Source organism: Pseudochaenichthys georgianus, chromosome 12 (assembly GCF_902827115.2).
Source record: "Pseudochaenichthys georgianus chromosome 12, fPseGeo1.2, whole genome shotgun sequence".
Taxonomy (NCBI): Eukaryota; Metazoa; Chordata; class Actinopteri; order Perciformes; family Channichthyidae; genus Pseudochaenichthys; species Pseudochaenichthys georgianus.
In genome coordinates this window covers 1,257,620-1,269,637 of record NC_047514.1, presented here as the reverse complement: position 1 = coordinate 1,269,637, position 12,018 = coordinate 1,257,620, and the positions used below count along the sequence as shown (strand labels likewise).

The following is a 12,018-nucleotide window of genomic DNA, read 5'->3' as shown; positions in this document are numbered from 1 at the left end:
CTAGCTGTTAGTGTTGTTGCATAGCAACCACCTCGCGCTATGTTTCGTGCAGAAGGCAACGGAGGGACTATTTTATTTTGAACATCATTATTTACTAATAAAAACTATTTAAATTAGAGTGTGTATTATTCTTCCATATTGCCACACTTGGTAACTGTTTTATAAAAGCGTCAGGCCGAACCACGCCCCTTAGCTGTGATATAATGAGCATATACCACGGCCTGTCGTGAGCTATTGCTTAAATACACTGTATTTACGTCACCATCGGCAACAAGAACTCTCTTTAGCTGTTCCATTGAGCAAGAATATGTTCATAAACTACTAATAAATGTTTTATAATATACACATTTATACAAATACACTGATGTTATATATATCATACATTTATTTACATTTGCACATTTTAAGTTTAACTTATTTTTAATTAAAAAAAATCGTATTTTTATTGCACTTTTTTACCATAATATTCTATTTTTCTTTGATTTTTATCGCACATTTTCACTTGTTCTTAACGTGTTGTGTTTAAATATTTGTTTTTATTCTATATGGACAAATTGCCACCAAACCAAACTTCCCCCTGGGATAAATAAATAAATAGATCCCATCCTGTTCAGTCAACAAGTCGCCGTTTCCATGGGCAACATACTTAATCCTAAATTGCTCCCGATGGCCAACTGTGTGTGAGTGAGAGTGCTTGCCACCGCTCTGTATGAATGGGTGAATGACTTGTAGCAGCAAAGCGCTTTGAGGGGTCGAACCGACTGGATAAAGCGCTGTATACAAGTACGAACCATGAGCATATCTGATCATTATTTACCTGAGGCTCCTGCTCCTCGCCCTCTGGCTCTTTGAACAGCTCCTCAGCTCCGAACTTCAGGATGGAGGACAGCTCCTCCTTGTTGAACGGTGCAGAACTGTAAGCAGTAGAACACACTCAATTTAGATGACAGCCGAGTGTAGAAGCGGTGTGTGAACACAGGGGTGTTATGGTGCTCGTCTGTCAACAATAAGGACGTCAAAAGACAACAGCAGATTGTTTCTTGCCTGGAGGGAGCGGATCCCGTATGGAGGACAGTTTTCCCCGTCGTGTCCATCCTCTGAATCACAAGGTGGTCCAGCACCATTTTCTTCTTCGCCCTCTCAATGATTTCCTCCTCGACTGAGCTTTTTGTCACCAGGCGGTAGATGTTCACCTGTGGGTCAGCAAGCCAACAGTATAACGTGTTTATCGAGGGAATAGCCTTTAAACACACTGTGGCAGCGCAGGAAATTAAATATGAAGTGACTCGTGCTAGAAAGGCTCATTTAAATATATATTAAAGCACATTTACTGATGTCTGTAGCTATACGTTACAATGTAAAATAATCAGAGATAAAAAGGCCTATCAACAAGTAATAAAGCCAGGTGTTACTAAGGCTGGAGCCACACGAGGACGGAAACGGTCATATCCGCTGCAGTTCTCCATCAGATAGACGGTTCGGCCACACGAGGCCGGCAGGGAAACGCAGATACCGATAACGGCTCCCAAGGTGAGTAGATCTGCAGACGCACCGCTCTGTGGGCCAAACGGCTCCGTGTGGACGTCCTATACGATCATTTTCTGATAACGATGACGCAATAGCCCCGCCTCTCCCCACCTATCCTTCTCACCCAATCACATTGCTGATGTGTTTCGCCAACAACAGTTTTCCGAGTGTTTCCAGACAGGTCCCGGTATCTCCCAGGACAGTGCCTCCAGCAGACCCCCCCGCACGGCAGAGTTTCCGTTAGCCGAAATCTAAAATTCTCCGGTCAAAATGTCGCTTATTGTTTCGGTGTCCTTTGACACGCAGGCAGTCATCATTAGCTCGAACTAGCTAGATCTGATCGATATGGACATGAACGCGAGTGAAGTCTAATCGGACCGGAGAGAGAGATCAGCTGCTGCTGACGGAGAAAAAGAGCCCTGCCTCTCCCCACCTCTGCTGCTAAATCCACCGCGGAGAATAAACAGAAGGCAACCATGGCAACCACGCTCGGAAGTCTTCTTCGCTGCTTTTGGTGTATTTTGTGGCGGAAGTACAGCGCCACTTACAGGCCCGGCATATGTACTACAGCGTCTCCAGCGGGTCGAGCGGCCTCGTGTGGAAGGACACGTTTCTGGTGCCTGTTGCGTGTGGACGGAAGACTTTTTTGATAACGATTTTGGTTCGTTTGCGTTACCGTTCTCGTGTGGCTCCAGCCTAAATGCCAGACTGGGACTGAATGACCGTTCTATCCTTCACCCAAAACAAATATCACTTTAATCAAAGGAATCATTTATAAGCTAAGAGATGCTTATTTTCAGACAAACAGCACAGCTAATGACGTTAATAAACAACAACAAACTTTGTTGATTTTATCTGATAGAGGTAGGGGTCCTGCTATCAGATATTATGAATTTGAAGTTAAACGGAATTGGTTGCAAAACCTAACTCCATCTCCGGCGTGGGAATATTTTGGATTCAAGCCAAATCAACGAGGCGAACCTACGGACGGGAATGAGCCGGTGTGTCGCATTTGTTTTAACAAGGTAGGAACAAAAGCTAGCAATACGACGACTTTAAACTGCACCTGAAACTCAACCACCCCATTCTGTTTCCCAGCTGGAGATGGAGAGCCCACACCTTCCCGACAGTTTGCAATCAAAGATTACTTTATGTTTTTACTACTGCATTTTCACATATGCAATTGCGTGTCTTGGCCACAAGAGAGCTCTGTTTTCCAGCCCGAGTCTATTTAATTTATGTTTTGGTTTTGTGTGATTTAATAAAATTGTTATAATTTAATTTATTTATTATATATCATTTAAATATTATTTCACATTTAATTTGCAATGTTGAATGTTCAATAAAAAGTTCTGTTTGAAAGGATGTACTTGAATTATTGTTATATATTATTATCATTATGTCAGCGGTGCCGACAATATTACTGTTTATCGCAATAACTTCCAGGAACATGTATCGTCCAACAAAATTAATTATCGTTACAGGCCTAATATTACAGGACAATAAAAACATTTAAAAAGGACGGATTCTGGGCGAAAGCAGCCGTTTCTTACCTGTCTCTTCTGCCCGATCCTGTGAGCTCGGGCCTGAGCCTGCAGGTCGTTCTGGGGGTTCCAGTCGGAGTCAAAGATCACGACCGTGTCAGCCGAGGCCAGATTGATACCCAGACCACCGGCACGCGTTGATAACAAGAAGCAGAAATCCTGGACACACATGGAGGTTGCATCAGTCCTGATTCATTCGGATAAAGCACTGAGAGCATTTACTGTACTCGGGGAGAAGAACTTACCTCTGACCCCTCGGCATTGAAGTGATCCAACGCCTGCTTCCTCATCTCCCCTTTGATGGAGCCATCTAACCGCTACACAAATGTGCACATTCAGTTAGCTGGGAGGGTACTCAGGGAGAGCTCTTGTGTAACTTTGTTAGGATTGCAACCCGAACAGTCGTACTTCCCACCTGCTCACTTGAGAAACTCTACATTCTTACCATTTATGACGTCAACATTTTGCAAACGTGTGTTTTTGTTTACAAGATCCATTTGAAAATGGCTTAGGAGTCAAGCAGGTGTATAAACCAATGTGCTGCCCACACACACACACATATAATTGTTTTTTTATTATATGTTATTCTAAGAGTTTGCCATCACTATGGAATTCATATTATCATTGTGTATTAATCTCGTGTTTGCTATAAAAGTGGGTTTTAATAAATAAATAAATGTCTGACTTATGCCACACACACACACACACACACACACACACACACACACACACACACACACACACAATTAAACTATGAACTCAAGTTTGTCAACTAAATGTTTGTATATAAATCTTTTAAATCTCGCCTCTTCCTGTTGTGCATTTATTAAATGGTGGAAAAAACAACAAATTAAACAATACCCTCTCTGTGTGTGCGCATGTACGCTGATGACAGAGTTAGGGTTAGCTACCTGAAAGAGGAACTGTCGGCTCTTCAGGTATTCAGCCAGGATATCCAGCATCCGAACCATCTGGGAGAAGATCAGGACTCGGTGGCCTCGATCCTTCAGACGCACCAGCAGCTTGTCCAGCAGCACCAGCTTCCCACTGCTGCGGATCAGTTGCTGAGGGAGGGAACGAGGGGGGAAAGTTAAGGAAAGTCAATATGTAAATCAACTTTAGTGATTTGGTAAGCTACTGGAATTTAACACGCTAATGGCGCATTTCCACTGCAGCGTTAAAAACCTTTTAGCATGCGAGTTTTCTGAATGGAGATCGGCTAAGCTAACGCAGTATATGCTCCGTCCGTCCACACTCACAGCAACGGCCTACAGACATAAATAAACCAGCGACTGTATTCGCCATGACACAGGCAGTCTGTGGTTTGTACCAGGGTTTCCGTTAGCCGGTAAATACCGGTTTTTAGCTGGTAAAATTGATAAAAAACCGGTAAATTCAAAACTTGACGGTCAAAATGTCTGGTAATAATTAGGGAGGCTCCGATCGATCGGCCGCCGGTCATTATCGGCCGATATTCACTCTTAATAGTTTGATCGGTGCTCTCTATAAAGGCCGATCAGGAGAGCTGGATCTGATCCATATGGACATGAACGCGGGTGAAGTGTAACCGGACGCGAGAGAGAGATCAGATCAGCTGCTGAGTCTGACCGAGACACGCAGCTCTGCAGGATCACCTGAAGCCCCGCCCTCTGTTTAGCGAGCTGCAGGAGCTGCAGGAGAAACTGACGGGCTGTCAGGAGAGAGAGGATCCGTTTCTCCCGTGTTATTATTCAAAGTTGATGTAAACTTCTGAATAATGTACGTTATCTACTACAAGTAGTTTGTTTGAATGTAATAATTATGTTGTTTGTTGTTTGTGGAATCATTTATTGAAAATGAATCTGAATTTTTCGATCTGTTACGATTATAAACTGAAGCAATATAAAAATGAGCCCCGTGAACTGAGTTTTAAACATCAGCATATCTGCTCATAGTCCGGTAATTACCTGCTAACGGAAACTCTGCTACACAACTATTATTATTATTATTGAAATATGACCGGTAAGTTTCAAATTAGTCCGGTAAAATAAATTCTGCCCGGACATTTGACCGGCGAGAAAAAAATCCTAGCGGAAACCCTGGTTTGTACTTGTTTAACTTCTGTCTAGTTTCTGAACAGATATGAGGAGCTGTGAGCTCTGAGGGCTAACGGCTAACGGCTGATGTTGGTTTTGTGGTTCGCATTGAAGATGACATCACGGCTCCGCCTACACTGCGTTACTATAGTTACTGCCCCAGCTACTAAACTGTAATGGAAACGCAGCATAAAGTGAGCCTGGCCTACCGAGGCCTAACTATACCGTACTAAGCCGAGCGAAACCCTGCAATGGAAATGCGCCATTAGTGACACCACACAAGCAACAGAGATGTAGCCCCCCCAGCCGGTTTGTTTACAAGTCGTTCTTATATGAAGAGCACATGAAGGCCTGAAACTGAGGGAAATTATTTGTGTTAGGAGTTCCAGCTTAGATTTGCGTACTCATACCCATATTTTCTGTGTTATGCATGAGTCTATTGACAGGACTTTTCAATTATACATAAACATACATGCCTTGATGTTCATTTATATTTAGGCTTCCTATGAATTGTTGAACGGCACCATTACTTTAAATGGACATGCTGCTGCACATTCAGTATCATTTAGGACGTTATGTTCCCTTTAAAAGCAGTAACTCATATCCCTATAGAACATAATCTGGTTAGATCAAATGAACCGACCTGTAATGCCTCGGCTCTGTTGAGGAACTCGTTGTCCTCGGGCGGCTTGATAAGGTAACAGTGGTTACAACACTTCTTCAGCTCCATCATGACGTTCAGGAAGCCCGACGTGCTGCCTTTACCTTTACTCAGAGCCTTGTAGTTCCTGGTGAGGATCCATCTGATCACAAACACAAGACACACACTCATTAGTAAACTATGGTGGAAATTGGGTAGAAAATGTCTCACTGTAACATGAAATAAAGTAGAAATCTCATCCATAAAGTTGTGCCTGAATGAATCCTGAAGCCCGGATATGATTTATCCTTTTACCAGTTTCTGTCTAAAGGCGCTTTCACACCGGAGTACTTTACGCCCCCGAAATAGGCCGATAAGGGGGAGATTTGGTTTCACAGCAAAAAGGATCTGGAACTAGTCCCTAGTTGCAGAATTGCAAACCACGCCGCGTAAAACTCCGAAAAGTTTTGTGAACCCAAAGCAGAAGAAGAAGAAGTGACGTCAGCAGCTTAATTTGCCAAATCCTCCTTGGGGACTTATTCCCGTGTGAACGCGACAGTTCCAGGGACTTAAGAGTTCGGGAGGAACAAGTACCGGCTAAGTACTTGGTGTGAAAGCGGCCAAAACATAAAATACGTCAGTTAATACCCCACTGGTGAATATCTGAATCCTCTAAGTGTCATTCAAAAAGCAGGTTCCTAACAAGCGGCTAAATGAGACTACCTAACGCCATGACGCCTAACATTAGCCGCCTTTAGCTTAGCGGTGATGATAGCGCAGCAACGCAACAGTACTGTGGTTCATTTATAGCATTACATTAGCTAATTACGTCTGGAGATTGCATTTACGATTCAAAAGTCACGCAGGGCACTTCCAAGTGTTTGAGTATAATGTAAAAAGTCAGTTATGCTTAGAATAAAAAAAAAAAAATAGGATTCTTATACATTCACCGGTGCAGAAAGAGACTTGCACGAGAACAAGCTTTTAACTGTTTTCCTGGTTCATATCTCATCTTTTTCTACAGTAGCACATAAACACCGGACACTTGAAAGGCTGCTCTGTCATCATGAACAAAGCCTTTACATGCCAGACCAACATGGACAAAAGGAAGCAGACACAAGTGTTTCACTGCTTAACATTCAGCACATACCAACCTAAACTCACGTATAGTTTACGTGCATAATGAATCGATCTACTTGTGAAGGGGTCGAGTTCAGCTCTTACTTGTAATACTGTTTCTGGATAGCACTCATCTCCACTCTGAGGATCTGCTCCACTTTGGCAGGAAGAGATTTCTCCACGTCCTTCTTGACTCTTCGCAGGAGAAACGGTTCCAGCTCTTTGTGCAGACTGGCGTACCCCGAGTCTCTGCCTTTACCATGCGCCTCCTCAAAGATCTCCCATGCGTGAAACCTAGAGAAACAACACATACAACAAACATCAGAGGTGCCGTACACATCTCTTACACAACCTACTTACTGTAAGACGATTTGCACGATATGATAGTCATGGTGTATTTCTAAAACTACGTGTTTCAAGATCTTTAGAAAGGAGTGGTCATAGCTATCTGCAGTACACCGGTCTGTATGTGAAGTCGACTTAACATACAGTTCAAATCAATTGTCCTGGTAGTAGCTCTTACATGTTTTATATCCGATTGCTGATAAAATAAAGTAATTTAAAATGTGCTACTTTGCCTCCGACACAGCGTGCTTTGCTCTGTAGTCACCCGTCTATATTCTGACTTTCAGCTATTGGTCACAATGGAGAAGGAACTGAGCAGGATGAAGATCTGGTTTGACCAAAATAAATTAACATTGAACGCAAGCAAAACTCATAATATTTGGGAATCGATCGACCAATACAGAGAAGAAATTCACTATAACTGGCGTCCAATTAGAAAGAGTATCGGAAAAATCATAAACAATAAATGAAGTTGGAAACCACATATAAGCTATATCAAAGCCAAAATATCCAAATCAATAGCAATTCTGAATAAAGCCAAATACCTAATTAATCAAGCTTCTTTGTTTATGCTGTACTGCTCCTTCATACTTCCATACATGATGTATTGTGTGGAAGTTTGGGGGAACACATATAAAACAAATACACATCCTATCTTCATCCTGCAAAAAAGAGCCATACGAGTTATACATAAAACTACGTACAGAGAACCAACAAATAAATTGTTCATCAAACTAAAAACACTAAAACTACAAGACCTGGTTGACGATAAAACTATTCAAATTATGTTCAAAGCCGCAAATCAACAATTACCGTACTTTTCGGACTATAAAGCGCACCTGGATATAAGCCGCAGCAGCTAAACTGTCCGTCTGTCTTGCTCTCGTTCTGTCTCTCGGTTCCACTTTTACTTTGGCGCGCTACCTGTCTCACTCTTTTCCGGCCTCCAGCTTTTCCTGCTGGAGCCCGCCCTTAGAGGTGGCGGGCGCGGACCGGTCCTAGAGCCCGTAGCGTTAAAGGTGGTTAATTTTACCTGTGAAATCCATAGATTTAGGAGGTTCCCTAGTGGCCGCTAGCTGTACAACAAAAATGGGGGGAAAAGTCGCGGCTTATAGTCCGAAAAGTACGGTACCTCATAATATCCAGGGACTTCTCACACGGAGAGAAAGCATGCACACGTTGAGAGGAAACTGCATTTTCAAAAAACCACCCGTACGAACAAATGCCAAACTTCATTGCATCTCGTCAAAAGGTGTTAGTCTGTGGATTTACTGTAACGATGCACTGAAATATTGTCTATCTAAACCGAAAGTATTATTTAGGAGCCAAATCATTAATGGTTATGAACAGGACCTGTGAAATCCCATTTGTTGTTATTTCTTGAATTGTAAAAGTAATTTATTTCTGATTGTTTTGTAAAGAAACTAAAAGCAAACAAATTAACAAGACAAACATGTCGCTGATGACGATGACCTAATGTTTTATTTATATATGTTAGAGGGGGGAGGACCAGAAAAGGTTTTTTTTAAGCTTCTTCTTGCCCCTGTTGAACATGACAGAGACTATCTGAGAATTATTGTTGTCTTTTTTCTTACTTTGTTATAATTATTAATTTGAGTGAGAAAAAAAGGAAAAAAAAGAATGTATATATATATTATTGTTGTATGTTTTTGTTTCTGACATGTTCAATAAATTGACTTAAAAAAAACATTCCTGGATGTTTTATTATGGCAACTGCATGAAAAGGAGATTATCTTATAAGTTTAAAAAAGAATTCAGAGCAGTGACGAAAAACACATCAGATGTTTAGAGTGCAGACCCTCCCATTGATATTACCCCGTGTTGCACAGTTACTGCCACTCAGAGAATAGTACAGTACAACAACCGTCATCATGATCCAAGATTTAAGCTTAATAATGAATAAAGCGTACTTCTCTGGCATGATGAAGTGCAGCAGGGACCACAGCTCCTTCAGAGAGTTCTGCAGCGGCGTCCCTGTGATCAGAAGCCTGTGATTGGACTTGAAATCCATCATGGTCTTGTACAGGAGGGAGTCGTCGTTCTTCAGTCGATGCGCCTCATCCACACCAATGAAAGCCCAGCTGACAGCGCCCAAAAATGACTGGAAATACACACGACACAAGGTTAACATGGACACACAGCAGGGCATTCCAAATGACCTTTTTTCCCGTCGTTCATTTGGGCGATAAACAACGAGATGGATACTGACCTTGTCTTTGAGAAGAATCTCATACGTCGTGAGAATGATGTTAAACTTTAGCCTCTTGTTATGAGGATGCATCCACTCGTGTGTCCTGATCTGTTGAAAAGGAAATTAAAGACATTAATAAACCGTGTACAGTGAGACCACCCCACAATGTGGACGTAAGTGTGTACCACCATACCATGTTCCTGCTGCTGATGTCTCCCAGGTAGACGACAAAGTTCATCAGAGGGGCCCAAAGCTGGATTTCCCTCTGCCAGCAGGTGAGCGTAGAGAGAGGCACGACCAACAGGAAGGGTCCGTACAGCTGGTGATCGTTGAACAGGTAGTTGAGGAAGGAGATTGTCTGGATGGTCTTCCCTAAACCCATCTCATCCGCAAGAATGCAACTGTGGCTTCTGTGAATGAAGAAAATGAGAGAGCTTAGATTGAGGAGCGGGTACAGCATATCTCCATGGGATGTTTTTTTATTCGCTCGGTGCATCCTCGTGATTACAGAATGGGTCGTGACTAGGGCTGCAACAAAAGACTACCGTACTTTTCGGACTATAAAGCGCACCTGCATATAAGCCGCAGCAGCTAAATTGTCCGTCTGTCTTGCTCTCGTTCTGTCTCTCGGTTCCACTTTTACTTTGGCGCGCTACCTGTCTCACTCTTTTCCGGCCTCCAGCTTTTCCTGCTGGAGCCCGCCGCTTAAAGGTGGCGGGCACGGACCGGTCATAGAGCCCATAGTGTTAAAGGTGGTTAATTTTACCTGTAAAGTCCATAGATTTAGGAGGTCCCCTAGTGGCCGTTAGCTGTACAAAAAAAAAAATGGGGAAAAAAGTCGCGGCTTATAGTCCGAAAAGTACGGTAATTTGATAATCGATTAATCTATCGATTAATGAAACGATTAAACGACTATTATGCCTCGCACAATTTCTCAAACGCTCTTATTTAGCCATCAACTTTTAGATTTAGCTTGAGGTTGTTTTAGGCATGTGGAAACTAGCAATGAAGACAATCAAGATGAATACTTGATTCAAAAACACATATTATTAAATTAACTAACATTGCTTTATATTTAAATTAAATAAATAATATTTCACATCAAAAGAAACAACAATGTTTTAACAAATCGTATTAAATAATCTGATGACAGAACTGTAAACAGAATAGCTGAAACTTTAAAGGTGACATGTCATGCTTTTCCGGTTATTACCCGTCCCCTTGTGTTATGAAGCTTTTTATGCATGTAAATTCTAATTTGGTCATCGATTAAGTCGATTAGTTGTTGCACCCCTAGTCGTGACACAAGTTGAGAATTAAAAGGATGAAACATACTTGCACCAGGAGTGGGCCATCCAATTCAAGCTGTCCAACTGGTAGTCTCGGAGCTCCAGTCCTTCGCCTCCTATGTAGGTCGGCTGCTTCTTCATAGGCAGAAACCTGGGTCTCTGTTTGAGCACCTGCGGGAGAGAAGAGCAGTCGTTGAATATTCAAGTCCAAACTCTGGGTTCAGTTCACTTGAACCGACACAGAAGAGATCACATTGAGCTAGACTTGGGCCCCGTGTCAACATAACGCTCCAAGTGCTTCTTTTGTAACCTAGGACAACGATATCTTGGCACAATTCTTGGCTGTTGTACAACAAACTAGCTCCGCCCCCTGGATTTTAATAAGTGTTTGTGTTGCTACATATTTTTGACACTTGTTTACCCATGGCAACCAACCGGAAGATGCTAGCTTTCACACTTTGAATGAATGAGCTTCGAGACAACGTACAACACTACACAGATTTCCAGTCTTTGTTAACATAGTCTGAAAGACCGGGTCAAAAACGAGCTGAGAAGCTGACATACTTTCTAAATAACAACATAAACATTGATCTACTTAACAACATGCTCCCCTGCATAGGTCCCGGTGCGTTACCTTGCAGTCTCTGAAAGGAATGTTCTTGGACTGGTTTCTGCTCATGTAGTTGTCGATGCATTTCTGGAACTTCCTGCCGATGAGAGCGCCGTCCTCCCAGCTACACTCCGAATATGGCAAACCCTGCCACTTGCACAGATAGTCTGGGTAACCCGCCGCTGACTTTTGGTTGGAATGTCCTGCAGCACAGAAAGTCAGAGAGCCGGTAAGTTGCAGGAATCCAAATAGCATTAAAGGTATTCAGAGGAAAGTACTAAATACTAGGGATCGACCGATATGGCTTTTTCAAGGCCGATACCGATTATTAGTAATCAAGGAGACCGATAACCGATATTTGGAACCGATATACATTTGCAGTAAAATCAGAAAATCCTGGTGTCAAAATGTAGAATAACACAAACTCCAACACAACGTCTTTGAAATGCATTTAAGCATATATTATGTTTAATAAACTTTTAAACAACTGGTTTCCTCTCTGTGCCCTTTTCTTTCGCAACATCCCCACACTTGACGCCTTCAAAGGGCCCTCAAGTCCCATCTGTTTGCCAAGGCTTTCGGCCCCTAAATCGATCTGTTGTTTTGTCTGTCTTTTGTTTTGTTTGTTTGTTTTTGCCCTATTACTTGTAAAGCGAC

General features: G+C 42.4%; 1 protein-coding gene across 1 annotated transcript in view; it reads right to left on the bottom strand.

The window, feature by feature from the left end:
- chd1 (chromodomain helicase DNA binding protein 1) overlaps nt 1-12,018 on the bottom strand; it is a 43,506-nt gene that overhangs the window by 17,148 nt on the left and 14,340 nt on the right. The window contains exons 9-20 of the mRNA XM_034095609.1: nt 11,386-11,564; nt 10,798-10,922; nt 9,656-9,872; nt 9,481-9,570; nt 9,182-9,372; nt 7,011-7,199; nt 5,790-5,949; nt 3,983-4,135; nt 3,317-3,388; nt 3,081-3,230; nt 1,045-1,193; nt 818-914 (exon numbers count right to left, since the gene is read on the bottom strand). Of these exons, the coding sequence (XP_033951500.1) occupies nt 818-914; nt 1,045-1,193; nt 3,081-3,230; nt 3,317-3,388; nt 3,983-4,135; nt 5,790-5,949; nt 7,011-7,199; nt 9,182-9,372; nt 9,481-9,570; nt 9,656-9,872; nt 10,798-10,922; nt 11,386-11,564 (1,772 nt within the window). The remainder of the gene's footprint in view (nt 1-817; nt 915-1,044; nt 1,194-3,080; nt 3,231-3,316; nt 3,389-3,982; nt 4,136-5,789; nt 5,950-7,010; nt 7,200-9,181; nt 9,373-9,480; nt 9,571-9,655; nt 9,873-10,797; nt 10,923-11,385; nt 11,565-12,018) is intronic.